The sequence below is a fragment of the Schistocerca nitens genome, chromosome 4 (assembly GCF_023898315.1).
Source record: "Schistocerca nitens isolate TAMUIC-IGC-003100 chromosome 4, iqSchNite1.1, whole genome shotgun sequence".
NCBI lineage: Eukaryota > Metazoa > Arthropoda > Insecta > Orthoptera > Acrididae > Schistocerca > Schistocerca nitens.
The window spans coordinates 979919258-979935355 of NC_064617.1; the positions used below are offsets into that span (position 1 = coordinate 979919258).

At 38.9% G+C, this 16098-nt stretch overlaps 1 protein-coding gene across 1 annotated transcript in view; it reads left to right on the forward strand.

Annotated features, from left to right (window-relative positions):
* LOC126253687 (intraflagellar transport protein 172 homolog) overlaps window positions 1-16098 on the forward strand; it is a 305113-nt gene that overhangs the window by 69786 nt on the left and 219229 nt on the right. The window contains exons 8-10 of the mRNA XM_049955213.1: window positions 2026-2370; window positions 4148-4260; window positions 4342-4520. Coding sequence (XP_049811170.1) covers window positions 2026-2370; window positions 4148-4260; window positions 4342-4520 — 637 coding nt within the window. The remainder of the gene's footprint in view (window positions 1-2025; window positions 2371-4147; window positions 4261-4341; window positions 4521-16098) is intronic.

Genomic DNA, 16098 nt, shown 5'->3' on the forward strand with positions numbered 1-16098 from the left:
TCTTCTCCACAGATTTTAATTCTTATTCCAAATTTTTCTTTTGTTTCCATTACTGCTAGCTCAATATACAGATTGAATAACATTGGGGATAGGCTACAACCCTGTCTCACTCCCTTCGCAACCACTGCTTCCCTTTCATGCCCCTTGACTCTTATAACTGCCATCTGGTTTTTGTACGAAACAAAATTTTTAAGGATGAATATCGGCTGGACTGTCAGTTGGAATGGAATGAGCACACAAGGATACTGTAAAGTAAAGATAATTATTGATTTATGTATTTTGTATTTAACAGAACATTTTCAAAATCGTATACTCTCAAAATAATGTTAATTAGACCTAATACATTTATTCCAGAATTTCAGTCATTGATGCAGAGAGAATGAATTTTCATTCTGCAGTGGAGTAAATGCTGATTTGAAACTTCCTGGCAGATTAAAACTGTATGTCAGATCAGGACTCTTCCCTTTGCTGATAAATGACAAAGGTTCCAAGCTGAGTCCCAGTCCGGCATGCAGTTTTAATCGACCAAGATGCTTCATTAACGCAAACTATTTTTAAAACTGTTCAAATTTATTCTGTGTAGTGATTCTAGGAATTTTTGTTTAATGTCTTCTGTGTCCTGGAAATCTTCCTCGTTAGGTCTCTTTTTGCTGTAGGAAACAGGAAGAAGTCACATAGAGTAAAATTCAGTGAGTACAGATGGTTTGAAATCATTTGTACTTCATTTTTGGCCAGAAACTGCATGACCCACAATGCTGTGTGAGTGGGAGTGTTGCCATTGTAGAGAAACTAAACATTTAATCAACAAAACAGCTGATTTTTCTGCAGTGCCTCATGAAATCATTTTAGCAGTTGACAGTAGTAATACTGACGAACAGTGGTACATTGGGTGACAAATTCATTGTACACTGTCTCCTCAATGTTGAAAAAACAAAACTACACTATTTTCACTTTGTAATCACATCTTTAGCCTTTTTCAGTCATGGTGATGTAGAAATCCTCCAACTGGGGTGATTGCTGCTTCGTTTCTGGGCATGATGGTGGTTTTCAGTAATGATTTCCCCAATGGCAAACAGATTTTTATACTGGCACACTGTTCTGTCATGACTGCTACCGTGGAATTACCGAATGTGCGAATTAGCTTTGTTGTACGATCTAGTCTAATCCTATCTATTCTGATGTAACTGACACCTTTCTGTGATACAGAAGTAATTTTTGTTACACTCAGAAATATATACATATGTTTCAAAAACCCACAATGGATTCATTTCATTCACAGCTTTGGATTTTGTACTTGTTACGCATTCTCCTTGCTTATAAGCAATTATAATTGCTACTTGACTTTGCAAACAAAATTCTGAGTGATAATTTCATGTATCGCTGCATTCGTTTTGGAATGTTAAGTTCGATATCCCTCTTGGTGCTTTTTAGGAGAAGCAGGCCATATTTCAGCACAAGATTCCAACCTATGATTTTTTTCTATTACTGTCAGCAAAGTTATGACCATATCATTACCCTCTATATGGACTGATCACGTTCATGTACACTTATAATATTCAAATTACTTAATGGGAAAGTGTCTAATAATTGTGATGGAATAAACATCTCCAATTTAGGCATCTGATGTGCTAGGGTAATCCCAGTCAATCCACAGTGGTGTAAGAAGATTGCAGACTTGTAGTACCTTCTGTATATGCGGTGTGCATTTATAGTACTTCTGCATATACCAGTCTCCAGCATTGACACAAATGCTGAAGTTACATAAAGAGGTTGGTGTTACCCATAGGTATGATGTGTTTGATCGTTTAGTTACATATCAATTTCTCATGTTATTGTACCACATATGTTACAATTTATAGTATTAATTGATATTTCATAATGATAAAATTATTTGTGAGAAAGGGTGCGTCACAATATCAATTTCTTACATATTCAGTTCATCCCATACATTTTAATTATTGAACAAATGTCAATTTAAGCTTATAATTGAGTTCTAATTAAAAATCTATATCTTGCCCATTACAGGCGAATGGTATGGAAAAACAAATTTGAAATGGCTTATGTTGGTCCTAGTCAGGTTATCATAAAGCCTCTGAGTACGGAGCTGCAAGGCATAATTTTAAAATCCCAGTACGGATATGAAATTGAAGATGTTCGGATCATGGGTGAGGATAGTTATGTATTTGCTCGCACTTCAGATACAATACTTGTTGGAGATCTGACACGTAATTTGTTAAGTGAAGTTGTCTGGCCAAATACGGGGTGTCATGAGAAAGTATATTTTGACAATCCTACAGTCTGTCTAATTTTCAATGCTGGAGAACTGAGTCTGGTTGAGTATGGAATCAATGAAATCCTTGCATCTGTTAGGTAAGTAACTGGAACATAGAAGTAAGTTTATTTTTACATCCAAATTTAAACAGAAAATTACAAATTTGTATTTTTTAAATATGTGATGATAATAGTGACACACATGTAAATGTGCGTTCTCCTGAAATAAACTTTTCATAAAATGTTTTGGTTCTGTTGGTACGCTGTTTATGATCACTCTGAAAAGGCTAATGTTTTCCACAGCATTAATGAACTGTGTCTGGTAGAAACTTTCTCAAATTGCAGTACACTTATATGATTGTAAAATACATAATAATAATTGACATCTTAACTTTTATCTCTTATCCACCATTTTCTAATTATATCTTTTCTTTTCTCTGTACTACATTTACATGTGTACTCCCCACAAAGGAGGGTGTTCCATACCAATATTAGTCACTTTACGTTCCTGTTTATTCACACATTCAAACAGTATTAAAATATAAAGTGAGGGAAAACTTACCGTATCTCAACTTATCTCTTCTTATGATTTGAAGCCCAATTTACTGTCTCTGAAAGCTAGATACTCATTGGTTTTTTTGTGGTTGTGTCAGCTCTAACCCTCTTGAAGATTCAGTTAGTCTTAAGTTTCACAGAGTTTACTTTTGATGATCTTAGTTTGACGTGTGTCGGATAGATTGCCTTATATTTTGATGGAATCTTCAGTTAGCATCGTCATAGGCTGATGAACAATTAGCTGTTTTTATCTGGGTTGGACAGAAACACATTTCATCACAGCTTAGTTACACATAAAATCTATCCACATATTCAAGAATTTACAATCAATTGATGTCAGCACATTATTAGCAAGGAGGAACATGCACACATTAATTATCAACAGCTTTACAATCATGAACATGGAATAAATTTTCAACTGCCAAGATTACTAAAATCATTTATTCATATAGATGACTGGTTTCGGCAGTTCTCATTGCGATCTTTGGATCTGCAAAAGATGGGACTGAAAATGCTAGGATACTGCAACTAATGTAACAGCACATATAATTATATCCAAAATTTGCATTACATGGAATAGCAACATACCTGTGTTTACGTCATTACAGAATCTTCTCTTTCAGTACTGTAAGTTGTTCTATGCGATGTAGTTAGTTAGTCACATGTTCCTGGGATCATTTTGCATGATAGATCATAATGATTTGGAATGAGTCATTTTACATACACATTGCAAATTAATTTGTACATATGGTTACATTCTGAACATTTCTAAGTTTGGCAGTTTGGCAGATCCGAAGATGGCAACAAGAACTGCTGAAACCAGTCATCTATGTGAATATGTGAGTTTAACAATCTTGGGAGTTGAAAATTTATTCAGTATTGATAATACCATAGATCACCCCCCACACTGACAATGTCAGTAGTGTATAGCTAGACAGTCTTTCTGAGATCTGCTAACAACAGGTGAGTCAATAGTGTCTCAGTCCAGTATTTGAAATGACTAACTAGACAAAAACAGCAAGAGGAACATAACGTCAGGAGTGGCTGAATGACTGTAGTGGCCCCACATTTAGGCAGAATTGTGGGTCATTGGTCTGGCCAATATAATCTTGTTCACTGAGCCACGGAACAGAATCCACAAAGTTGCTTTTAGTGCTTTGTGGCAAGCTATGTGAATCATTCCAGCTTGCAGTAGCAGATGCTATTGTGTTGAATGAAGGTTTTATTGGTATGTTTATGCATTCCATTTATGCTTGTTTCATATGTGCAGCAACATATTTTTTTTCTTTTCTTCTAAGTTGTATTATGTTTCTATTTTCAGAACAGAGTTTGTTAATCCTCATCTTGTAAGTGTACGGCTTAATGAAAGATGTAAAGCATCTGAAAATAATAAGAAATTGGCATATTTGCTAGATTTGAAGACAATTTGCATATGTAAGTGATACTGATTGTAGAAGTTACTGAATCTTTGTAATTGTCAAATTGTATGCATTGTCTTAATAACATATTTTTCAGTGGATCTTGTGAGTGGTGCTACAATAGGTCAGCTGAGTCATGACTCCAAGATTAACTGGTTAGAACTGAATGAAACAGGCCGCAAACTTCTTTTCCGAGACAAAAAGATGAGGCTAAACATTTTTGATATTCCATCAACAACAAAGACATCCATACTGAATTACTGCACATTTGTTCAGGTATGTTTTTGGAATGCTTGAAATATGAATTTTGCTGTTCCATTTATATCTGCATCTAGATTTATGCTCCGCAAGCCACCCAACAGTGTGTGGTGGAGGGCACTTTACGTGCCACTGTCATTACCTCTCTTTCCTGTTCCAGTCGTGTATGTTCGTGGGAAGAACGACTGCCGGAAAGCCTCCGTGCATGCTCGAATCTCTCTAATTTTACGTTTGTGATCTTCTCGAGAGGTATAAGTAGGGGGAAAGCAATATATTTGATACCTCATCCAGAAACGCACCCTCTCGAAACCTGGACAGCAAGATACACCACGATGCAGAGCGCCTCTCTTGCAGAGTCTGCCACTTGAGTTTGCTAAACATCTCCGTAACGCTATCATGCTTACCAAATAACCCTGTGACGAAACACGCCGATCTTCTTTGGATCTTCTCTATCTTCTCTGTCAACCTGACCTGGTACAGATCCCACACTAATGAGCAATACTCAAGTATAGGTCGAACGAGTGTTTTGTAATCCACCTCCTTTGTTGTTGGACTACATTTTCTAAGGACTCTCCCAATAAATCTCGACCTGGTACCCGCCTTACCAACAATTAATTTTATGTGATCATTCCACTTCAAATTGTTCCATATGCATACTCCCAGATATTTTACAGAAGTAACTGCTACCAGTGTTTGTTCCGCTATCATATAATCATACAATAGAGGATTCTTCTTTTTATGTATTCGCAATACATTACATTTGTCTATGTTAAGGGTCAGTTGCCACACCCTGCACCAAGTGCCTATCCGCTGCAGATCTTCCTGCATTTCGCTGCAATTTTCTAATGCTGCAACTTCTCTGTATACTACAGCATCATCCGCGAAAAGCCGCATGGAACTTCCGACACTATCTACTAGGTCATTTTTATATGTATATTGTGAAAAGCAATGGTCCCATAACACTCCCATGTGGCACGCCAGAGGTTACTTTAACGTCTGTAGACATCTCTTCATTGAGAACAACATGCTGTGTTCTGTTTGCTAAAAACTCCTCAATCCAGCCACACAGCTGGTCTGATATTCCGTAGGCTCTTACTTTGTTTATCGGGTGACAGTGCGAAACTGTATCGAATGCCTTCCGGAAGTCAAGGAAAATGGCATCTACTTGGGAGCCTGTATCTAATATTTTCTGGGTCTCATGAACAAATAAAGCGAGTTGGGTCTCACACGATCGCTGTTTCCGGAATCCATGTTGATTCCTACAGAGTAGATTCCGGGTTTCCAGAAATGACATGGTACGCGAGCAAAAATATGTTCTAAAATTCTACAACAGATTGCTGTCAGAGATATAAGCCTATAGTTTTGTGCATCTACTCGACGACCCTTCTTGAAAACTGGAACTACCTGTGCTCTTTTCCAATCATTTGGAAACTTCCGTTCCCCTAGAGACTTGCGGTACACGGCTGTTAGAAGGGGGGCAAGTTCTTCCACGTACTCTGTGTAGAATCGAATTGGTATCCCATCAGGTCCAGTGGACTTTCCTCTGTTGATGATTTCAGTTTCTTTTCTATTCCTTGGACACTTATTTCGATGTTAGCCTTTTTTTTGTTCGTGCGAGGATTTAGAGAAGGAACTGCAGTGCGGTCTTCCTCTGTGAAACAGCTTTGGAAAAAGGTGTTTAGTATTTCAGTTTTACGTGTGCCATCCTCTGTTTCAATGCCATTATCAGCCCAGAGTGTCTGAATATGCTGTTTCGATCCACTTACTGATTTAATGCAAGACCAGAACTTCCTAGGATTTTCTGTCAAGTTGGTACATAGGATTTTACTTTCGAGTTCACTGAACACTTCACGTATAGCCCTCCTTATGCTAACTTTGACATCGCTTAGCTTCTGTTTGTCTGAGAGGTTTTGGCTGCGTTTAAATTTGCAGTGAAGCTCTCTTTGCTTTCGCAGTAGTTTCCAAACTTTGTTGTTGAACCACGGTGGGTTTTTCCCGTCCCTCACAGTTTTACTTGGCACGTACCTGTCTAAAACACATTTTACGATTGCTTTGAACCTTTTCCATAAACACTCAACATTGTCAGTGTCGGAACAGAAATTTTTGTTTTGATCTGTTAGGTAGTCTGAAATCTGCCTCCTATTACTCTTGCTAAACAGATAAACCTTCCTCCCTTTTTTTATATTGCTATTTACTTCCATATTCAGGGATGCTGCAATGGTCTTATGATCACTGATTCTCTGTTCTACGCTTACAGAGTCGAAAAGTTCGGGTCTGTTTGTTATCAGTAGGTCCAAGATGTTATCTCCACGAGTCGGTTCTCTGTTCAATTGCTCAAGGTAATTTTCGGATAGTGCACTCAGTATAATGTAACTCGATGCTCTGTCCCTACCACCCGTCCTAAACATCTGAGTGTCCCAGTCTATATCTGGTAAATCGAAATCTCCGCCTAAGACTATAACATGCTGAGGAAATGTATGTGAAATGTATTCCAGATTTTATCAGTTGTTTTGCCACTAATGCTGCTTTGTCGGGAGGTCAGTAAAAGGAGCCAATTATTAACCTAGCTCGGTTGTTGAGTATAACCTCCACCCATAATAATTCACAGGAACTATCCACTTCTATTTCACTACAGGATAAACTACTACTAACAGTGACAAACACGCCACCACTGGTTGCATGCAATTTATCCTTTCTAAACACCATCTGTGCCTTTGTAAAAATTTCGGCAGAATTTATCTCTACACGGTCACAGAACTGTCTCAGCCTCTGATTCAGACCAAACGTCCGCAGTCAGTCCTGTCGACGATGCTGCAGATGGTGAGCTCTGCTTTCGTCCCGCTAGCGAGACTGGCAGTCTTCACCAAATCAGATAGCCGCCGGAAGCCAGAGAGGATTTCCTCCGATCCATAGCGACACACATCATTGGTGCCGACATGAGCGACCACCTGCAGATGGGTGCACCCTGTACCCTTCATGGCATCCGGAAGGACCCTTTCCACATCTGGAATGACTCCCCCCGGTATGCACACGGAGTGCACATTGGTTTTCTTCCCCTCTCTTGCAGCCATATCCCTAAGGGGCCCCATTACGCGTTTGACGTTGGAGCTCCCAACTACCAGTAAACCCACCCTCTGCGACTGCCCGGATCTTGCAGACTGAGAGGCAACCTCTGGAACAGGACAAGCAGCCATGTCCGGCCGAAGATCAGTATCAGCCGGAGACAGAGCCTGAAACCGGTTCGTCAGACAAACTGGAGAGGCCTTCCGTTCAGCCCTCCGGAATGTCTTTCGCCCCCTGCCACACCTCGAGACGACCTCCGACTCTACCACGAGTAAGGGGTCAGCCTCAATGCAGGCAGTATCCCGGGCAGCCACAGCCATAGTCTGATTGGGGGATGCGTGGGACGAGCTGGCCGTCCCTGGCAAACCCCTGTCCGGACCCCCACAGTGCTGCCCATTGGCAACAGCCTCAAGCTGTGTGACCGAAGCCAACACTGCCTGAAGCTGGGAGCGAAGGGATGCCAACTCAGCCCACATCCGAACACAGCAGTTGCAGTCCCTATCCATGCTAAATACTATTGTGCAAAGAATGTCTGAACTAATCTACAGAGAGCACAAACAATTTGACACAAAATTTAAACAGTTATTAAAATACAAGACTGCCTAGTAAATGCAGTAATGCTGCTACTTGCGCACTGCTGACACACTGCTCGGCGGCAGAAGGCTAACTGTACTGTCAGTAATGTACAAAGACTATTTGAAAGAAATAAACAAATGAAAGATGACTACGTGACGTTACACGTCACAGATATTAAAATGCAAATCTGCCTCTGCTAATTACAAAACTACACAATGATTTGACGGATTCAACTAAACAAGTGCACTAAGAACACTCAAACAAATTTTCAACTTGACTACTACACTTATATGAACGCTAAATAATCTCTGTAAAACTGTTGACAAGGGGCACTTAAATGAAGAGATATCAGTAAACAAATTCTGCCATTGCACATTAATAATTCCCCTATAGCTGCTATGTCCAAGTGTAAGCAAGAATGTCAGAATTCAAGATTCAGAAAGGAATTAAACTATGGCCAGTTGTACATATCATTCATTATGTATTAAAATTATTCCAAGAATATCATTCTTCGAGTCACCAGAAATGAAAAAGTAATTTGACAAGAGATTTATTTTATAGAATGAATGTTACAATATTCCAGAGAACTATAAAAGCCTGACTCTTCAGCTATCTTTTGTATGATAATGTCATCTGAAGTGAAATAGTAGCATGTCCTCCATGTGTATAACCATGGAGAGACACACACCCATTTAGAAATTATAAGTAACAATCCATTGTCCATAAATGTACCATACAATGATTCTACTTTTTGCATCTTTTCTTTTCAAAAGGAGGGCTGTGTGTAGGAAAATGATTGATGATTTGTGTCTGTGTGAGCTTGAACTTCTCTAGTTTTTCCATGTTGGGCTTTGTATAGGACGTAATTGGAAGAAAGCACTATGTTTCTTGGCTTATAAACTGAAATTATGTGACTAAACCTTTACACAGTGCTCATTGTCACTCCCATAGGAGGTTATTGAACATTGCTAAGCTGTTTTTGCAAACATTGAATACAAGTGTGAGTAAGCACATTGCCCTCCTATGTATTTTCTCTCTCTTCTGTTAACTCAACTTGTCATACTGATTAAAATATTGAAGAATTAGTCAGGCTGCTATTTCTAAGTGTCTTCCTTCAAGGATGAATAAAATTCTGTAGCATTTAACCAATGAACTTCAGTCCAACATCTGCTTTATCATCATTCAGTTTATTTATGGTACCCTTGCTCCATAAAACTGTTTCTGTGAGCAGTTCGCTTGGATGTGGAATGAGTTAAGTGCATAGAATATAGATATGAATATGTAGAATATAAATAATGAAGTGCACAATGATAATAACAATTCAGTAGTACTTACGTGTTACCAAATATTAGTCACCACCTTAAGGGGAGTTGGAATGTAAAAAAATTTTTTTTCACATTTTCAGATTTTTATTTCATTATAAAATTTGCAATTTTCTGAATAAAATGATATATATATATATATATATATATATATATATATATATATATATATATATATATATATATAACAGAGGGAAACATTCCACGTGGAAATATATATATATATATATATATATATATATATATATATATATATATATCACATGGGAAGTATTTTATTTTATGTTTTTAAATATAATCTACACCGGTTGAAAATGGTAAAATTTTTACGTGCATTACTTCAAGATCTAATGAAATCGGTAATTTTTTATATAGAAGGCTGTGGATTGCTGTGTTATAAAGGTTAAATTACATGTTTTTATTAGTAGCACTATCAAAAACAGTAGCATATCATTTCATAGTATAAGCCCATGTTGTATGTTGAAGTGCTAATGTTTTTCCAAGGAAAATTGATGAATAGATTGGTAAATATCTCAAAAAGTAAAGTATGATGCCAAAATGAAGTGTTTTTAAGAAACATGGGTTTCATGGTACTAGATTTTCGAATAAAGGAAACATTGTGTTCAACAAGTGGAGTGTGAAGTTAAAGACAATGAAATAGAGGCAAATTTGTTAGTATCTAGAGAAACACCTATTAGTGCTTTGAAGATTAAAATAAAACATTGCAATAAACAGTTTTCTCAAAACAAAATTGATGTAAATGGTATGCGAGGTTATATTCTGATAGATTTACATATCCTAACAAGGGTGTTAGGTGAATGTGTGTGTTGTAAAATATGTGGAGGGCCAGTTAGTTTACATGAAGACAGTGAGATATCAAATGGACTAGCAAGGAAACTTATCGTTAATTGTGCCAGTTACTAATATACTCATTCATTTTGGAATTCTGATAAGTATAAAGATAATTATTTTGAAGTAAATGTTAGGTGATTTTCTGGATTGAGAGATATTGGCAAAGGACACATTGCAGCAGAAAGAAGGTGTACCGTGATGAATATGCCAGTCCTACCTTGTAAAATCAACAAGTATGCAGGATTTATTGGAGCTGCTGTGGAATCTGTTGCATGTGAGTCAATGAAGGGTGCTACAAATGAAGCTGTTGAAATAAATGATGATATGACTGACATACCAGTAGCTTTTGATGGCACTTGGCTGAAACACAGCTACGGTTACAAGAATTCTGTTGCTGCAGTGACTAGTGTGGATACTGGAAAGGTAATAGATTTCCAGATTTTAACAAAACATCGTTATAAGTGTAAATCAGGGAATGAAGAAAGGCATATCTCTGAGAGAAATTGTGAAGGAACAAGTGGAGGCCTCTGCAGCTAATGAAAATTTTAGTCGATCTGTGAATGAAAGGGGAGTGTGTTACACTAAGTTCTTAGGTGATGTAGACGCAAAAGCATATAAAAGTGTAGTAGCCACTCAGCCTTATGGTGAGAAGATTATCGCAAAACTGGAATGTGTTGGTCATGTCCAGAAGAGGATGGGCACCAGGTTGAGGAAGTTGAAGCAAAGTTTGAGAGACAAAACTTTTTGATGGTAAAACCATAAGAGGCAGGCTGACAGACAAAATGATTGATGGACTACAGCAGTATTATGGAATGGCCATTAAAAAGAATACTGAGGATTTGTTGAAAATAAAGCAGGCAGTATGGGCTACCTTCTTCCACAAACCGTCAACTGATGAAAAACCAGTACACAACCTCTGCCCTCCTGGACCTGATTCATCATGCAATTACATCAATACCCAGTACTCAAACAGTTCATACAGCCATAAACATTCCATCCCAGTGGCATTTATGGATATCATAAAGCCTATTTACAGAGAGCTGGCAAATCCCGAATTACTGAAGAAGTGTCTGCATGGTCAGACTCAAAATTCCAATTTAATGATGGCAACATTAGTAGGGTGAAAGTGATACTCCATGCGGGAATTAATCCTGGAGCAAACTGCATCAGAGAACTTTTTTTGAACGGATGGACAAGGTTCGCATTGATAAATCAGAGTATGCAGCACATTTGGCCACTAAGGAGTCCAGAAAGAAGAAAAGGAGAAAAAAAAAACTTGGAAAAAGATCAAGAAGATGATATACATTGTGGTGCAGGGTGCTTCTGAGTGACAAAAATAAAAAAATTGAGCATATATTAAGTGAGTTACAGTCTTTTGAAACTTTAGAAACTGTTCCTTAAAATTTACATTTTCTGTTGCATTTTCCCCTCAATCTCAGAAACCACTTTGAGTATAGTACTCACATTTTCAGGGAGTAATAACATACATATCCTGAGTCTACTGAACTAAAAGAAGAACATAATATTATGTAAAATTAAAATTATTCAGGATAACATACAAAAAAGCACACAAAATTTTAACCGTGTGATTAAAAAATTGTATTTCCAAAAGAAGTGTGCAGAAATGCAATTATTGAGGTTCAGTACACTCAGAACATTCAGTTTAATCTCCTGTAAAAGTTTCATGTCAATGACTACAGTGGTTTCTGAAAGGGAAGCCAAGTAACTAAATTTAACATTGTCGGGATAGGGTGTTGCGACCACCTTTAAAAGAGCAATGCTCACTTTTGAATGCTGTAAATGGTGTAGAACTTGTACCAGACAATCGTTTGTGTGCCAGTCAGGTGTAAACAGTCAGCGGAGTAAGGTAGATTAACATGAGCACAGGACTGAGTGGCAGAGAAAAGCTATTGTGTTTGGATGTGCCCTTTCTCAAATCATTAATATAGTAGCCCAGTTTTTTAGTGTATCAACATGTCTACAAGTAACAGTGTACCACTCACAGCCACGTAACATGACATAACAATAGTGTTTGTGAAAAGATACTAACCAGCAGGGATGGAGACGAATGTCACACATTGTCAGTGATATTCTGTTTCAAACCCAACAGGCATTGCTGATGTCAGTGAACGCGAGACCATCACCAGTTTCCAACCCACATTACAAAAGGAACTTCATGCATATGGCTTTTTGCTTTGGGTGACTCACAAAAGACCACTGCTCACAGCAGCACATAAAGCTGCACGCTTCAATGGTCCAAACAACAGAGAACCTGGATGGTCGCTGAAGGCAGGCATCTGTTGTGGATTCATGGATTGCAATTTTGTATCTTTTCAAATATATGTACATTGATAATAACAGAGAAACAAGATGTGGAAGGTACTTCATTGTGATGTCATATACAAAAGAAATCAAGGTGATTTACAGTTTATGGTATGTTGACATCACAGCCAAAGTCCTTACATAACAACTGAATCTCTTATGAATGAGCTATGACTTTGAAATATATACTGGCATAGTAAAACACTATGGAAAGGCAGTAGATGGAATTTACTAGTAATTTTTCTATTTATTTCACTGTTGCAGTTTTGATCAGAAAAACACAATAGCTACATTAAAAAATGTGTACATAAAAATATGAATGTTTATTTTTTGTGTACTCATATAACTATGGCTCTAACATTAAAATTTGTGTTTCATGTAATTACTTTTTAATGTGCTTTGTGAACATGGTTTCTCTGTTGGTTTAAGAGTACAAGTGGTAACTTATTCACACACACACACACACACACACACACAAAGATGATGAGACTTAACAAACAAAGCGCTGGCAGGTCGATAGACACACAAACAAACACAAACATACACACAAAATTCAAGCTTTCGCAACAAACGGTTGCTTCATCAGGAAAGAGGGAAGGAGAGGGAAAGACGAAAGGATTTGGGTTTTAAGGGAGAGGGTAAGGAGTCATTCCAATCCCGGGAGCAGAAAGACTTACCTTAGGGGGAAAAAAGGACAAGTATACACTCGCACACACACACATATCCAATCGCACATACACAGGCACAAGCAGACATTTGTAAAGGCAAAGAGTTTGGGCAGAGATGCCAGTCGAGATGGAAATAAAGAGGCAAAGATGTTGTTGAAAGACAGGTGAGGTATGAGCGGCGGCAACTTGAAATTAGCGGAGGTGCTCCAGTCAGGAATCCCTGAACCATTACACCAACAACCTGAAAACAGCTTTCGCATCCCGCAACTACCCTCCCGACCTGGTACAGAAACAAATAACCAGAGGCACTTCCTCATCCCTTCAAACCCAGAAGCTGCCACGGAATAACCCCAAAAGTGCCCCACTTGTGACAGGATGCTTTCCGGGCCTGGATCAGACTCTGAATGTGGCTCTCCAGCAGGGATACGACTTCCTCAAATCCTGCCCTGAAATGAGATCCATCCTTCATGAAATCCTCGCCACTCCACCTAACCTTCGTAACCTCTTAGTTCATCCCTATGAAATCCCCAAACCACCTTCCTTACCCTCTGGCTCCTACCCTTGTAACCGCCCCCGGTGTAAAACCTGTCCCATGCACCCTCCCACCACCACCTACTCCAGTCCTGTAACCCGGAAGGTGTACACGATCAAAGGCAGAGCCACGTGTGAAAGCACCCACGTGATTTACCAACTGACCTGCCTACACTGTGACGCATTCTATGTGGGAATGACCAGCAACAAACAGTCCATTCGCATGAATGGACACAGGCAGACAGTGTTTGTTGGTAATGAGGATCACCCTGTGGCTAAACATGCCTTGGTGCATGGCCAGCACATCTTGGCACAGTGTTACACCGTCCGGGTTATCTGGATACTTCCCACTAACACCAACCTGTCAGAACTCCGGAGATGGGAACTTGCCCTTCAGTATATCCTCTCTTCTCGTTATTCGCCAGGCCTCAACCTCCGCTAATTTCAAGTTGCCGCCGCTCATACCTCACCTGTCTTTCAACAACATCTTTGCCTCTGTACTTCCGCCTCGACTGACATCTCTGCCCAAACTCTTTGCCTTTACAAATATCTGCTTGTGTCTGTGTATGTGCGGATGGATATGTGTGTGTGCGCGAGTGTATACCTGTCCTTTTTCCGCCTAAGGTAAGTCTTTCCGCTCCCGGGATTGGAATGACTCCTTAGCCTCTCCCTTAAAATCCACATCCTTTCGTCTTTCCCTCTCCTTCCCTCCTTCCTGATGAAGCAACCATTGGTTGCGAAAGCTAGAATTCTGTGTGTATGTATGTGTTTGTTTGTGTTTCTATCGACCTGCCAGCACTTTCGTATGGTAAGTCACATTTTGCATTAAAATTCATTGAACAGTTTTTGCTTATTGTCCTTATGCCTGTGTTTTCTGTCTTCGTCTTTTTTTACCATTCAGGTTTCAGCTACAGACTGTGATTTATTATAATAAATTTACTCTTGGCATTGGCATAAAGTGTTTTTATTTATTTATGCCATTTGGAATTTACTGTATCTTATTTATGCCTTAAGCCAGTTTTTCGTTTTAAACTGGGTGTGCATTACTTTCACGAATAAGTGACAATAATTTTATGACATTGTCCGGAAAACTCTTGTAGTTACCTAATACCAGGTTCACATTTCCTATTCTGTTCCGTATATATTCCACTGCATAATACATGTTATCTACTCAAATTTCTGAGGATACCACACATAAGTGCTTGTCAGGCTCCATTCTGAAAGAAGCACACACATATATTCCAAAAGTCTTCTGCTAACCAAAGACAGACATGTTTTGTGAAGTGAACATGTGATATATTTGGAGGGCTCTATAATTCTCCATCTGACAGAAGTTATTATTTAATTATTTATTTATCATATGGAAATACACATGCAGTTTTCAACAATATTTACACAATACAAAAGAAATATTTATATGTAACAAAAGGAATGTATAAGAGTTATTGTCACTAATTGTATCGCAAACTGATGTCTAGAGAGTTTATCTAATCCAGTGCTGTTGGTGAGGTGTTGATTATGTCATTCCAGCCTCCACTAAAACATCTATTGGAACATTCCTCTACAATGCGTTCAACAGACTGTTCTGCTGCTTCACAGTCACATATTGGAGAGTCTGAGAGCCCCAATTTGTATGTGAAGGACTTAGTTCTTTCATGCCCACATCAGATTCTGTTGAGCACACACCAGGTTCTTCTAGGTAGTTGGAAGCCTGGTATGCATGTAGGGTCTTCGAGGCCACGGTGAAGTATGCTGGTGTTGCTTTTTCTCTTTCCACACATTTTTGATCTTGAATGGTTTGGGTCCTCGAGCTGTCCAGAAAGGTTTTCGATTTGAGATGCGTGCAGGTTGGATTGAAGAGTATTTCCTAGGTGGGTAGTGTTTGGGAAAGCTTTACGTTATTAATCTTTTCCCATTCGCAGGCCGCTGCTTCTTGTCGTCCCAAATGTGGTGGGACAATGCTACTGAGGGCAGACAGCCAAGGTAATGGGGTTGATCTCAGGGTGCCCGTTACAATTCTCGTGGTGTCATTCAGCTGGACATCAACCTTACTGACATGCACACTCCTGTACCAGACTGGTGTGCAATATTCAGCCACAGGGTATACGAGAGATAAGGGCACTGTACGGAGAGTGTCAGCTTGTGCACCCCAGGAAGTTTCAGCTAGTTCCCAGTTAATGCTGTTCCTGGTCTGTAACTTTTCTGCCAGTGATGTGAGGTGAGTCCTGTACATAAGTGATCGGTTCAGTGTGATTCCAAGGT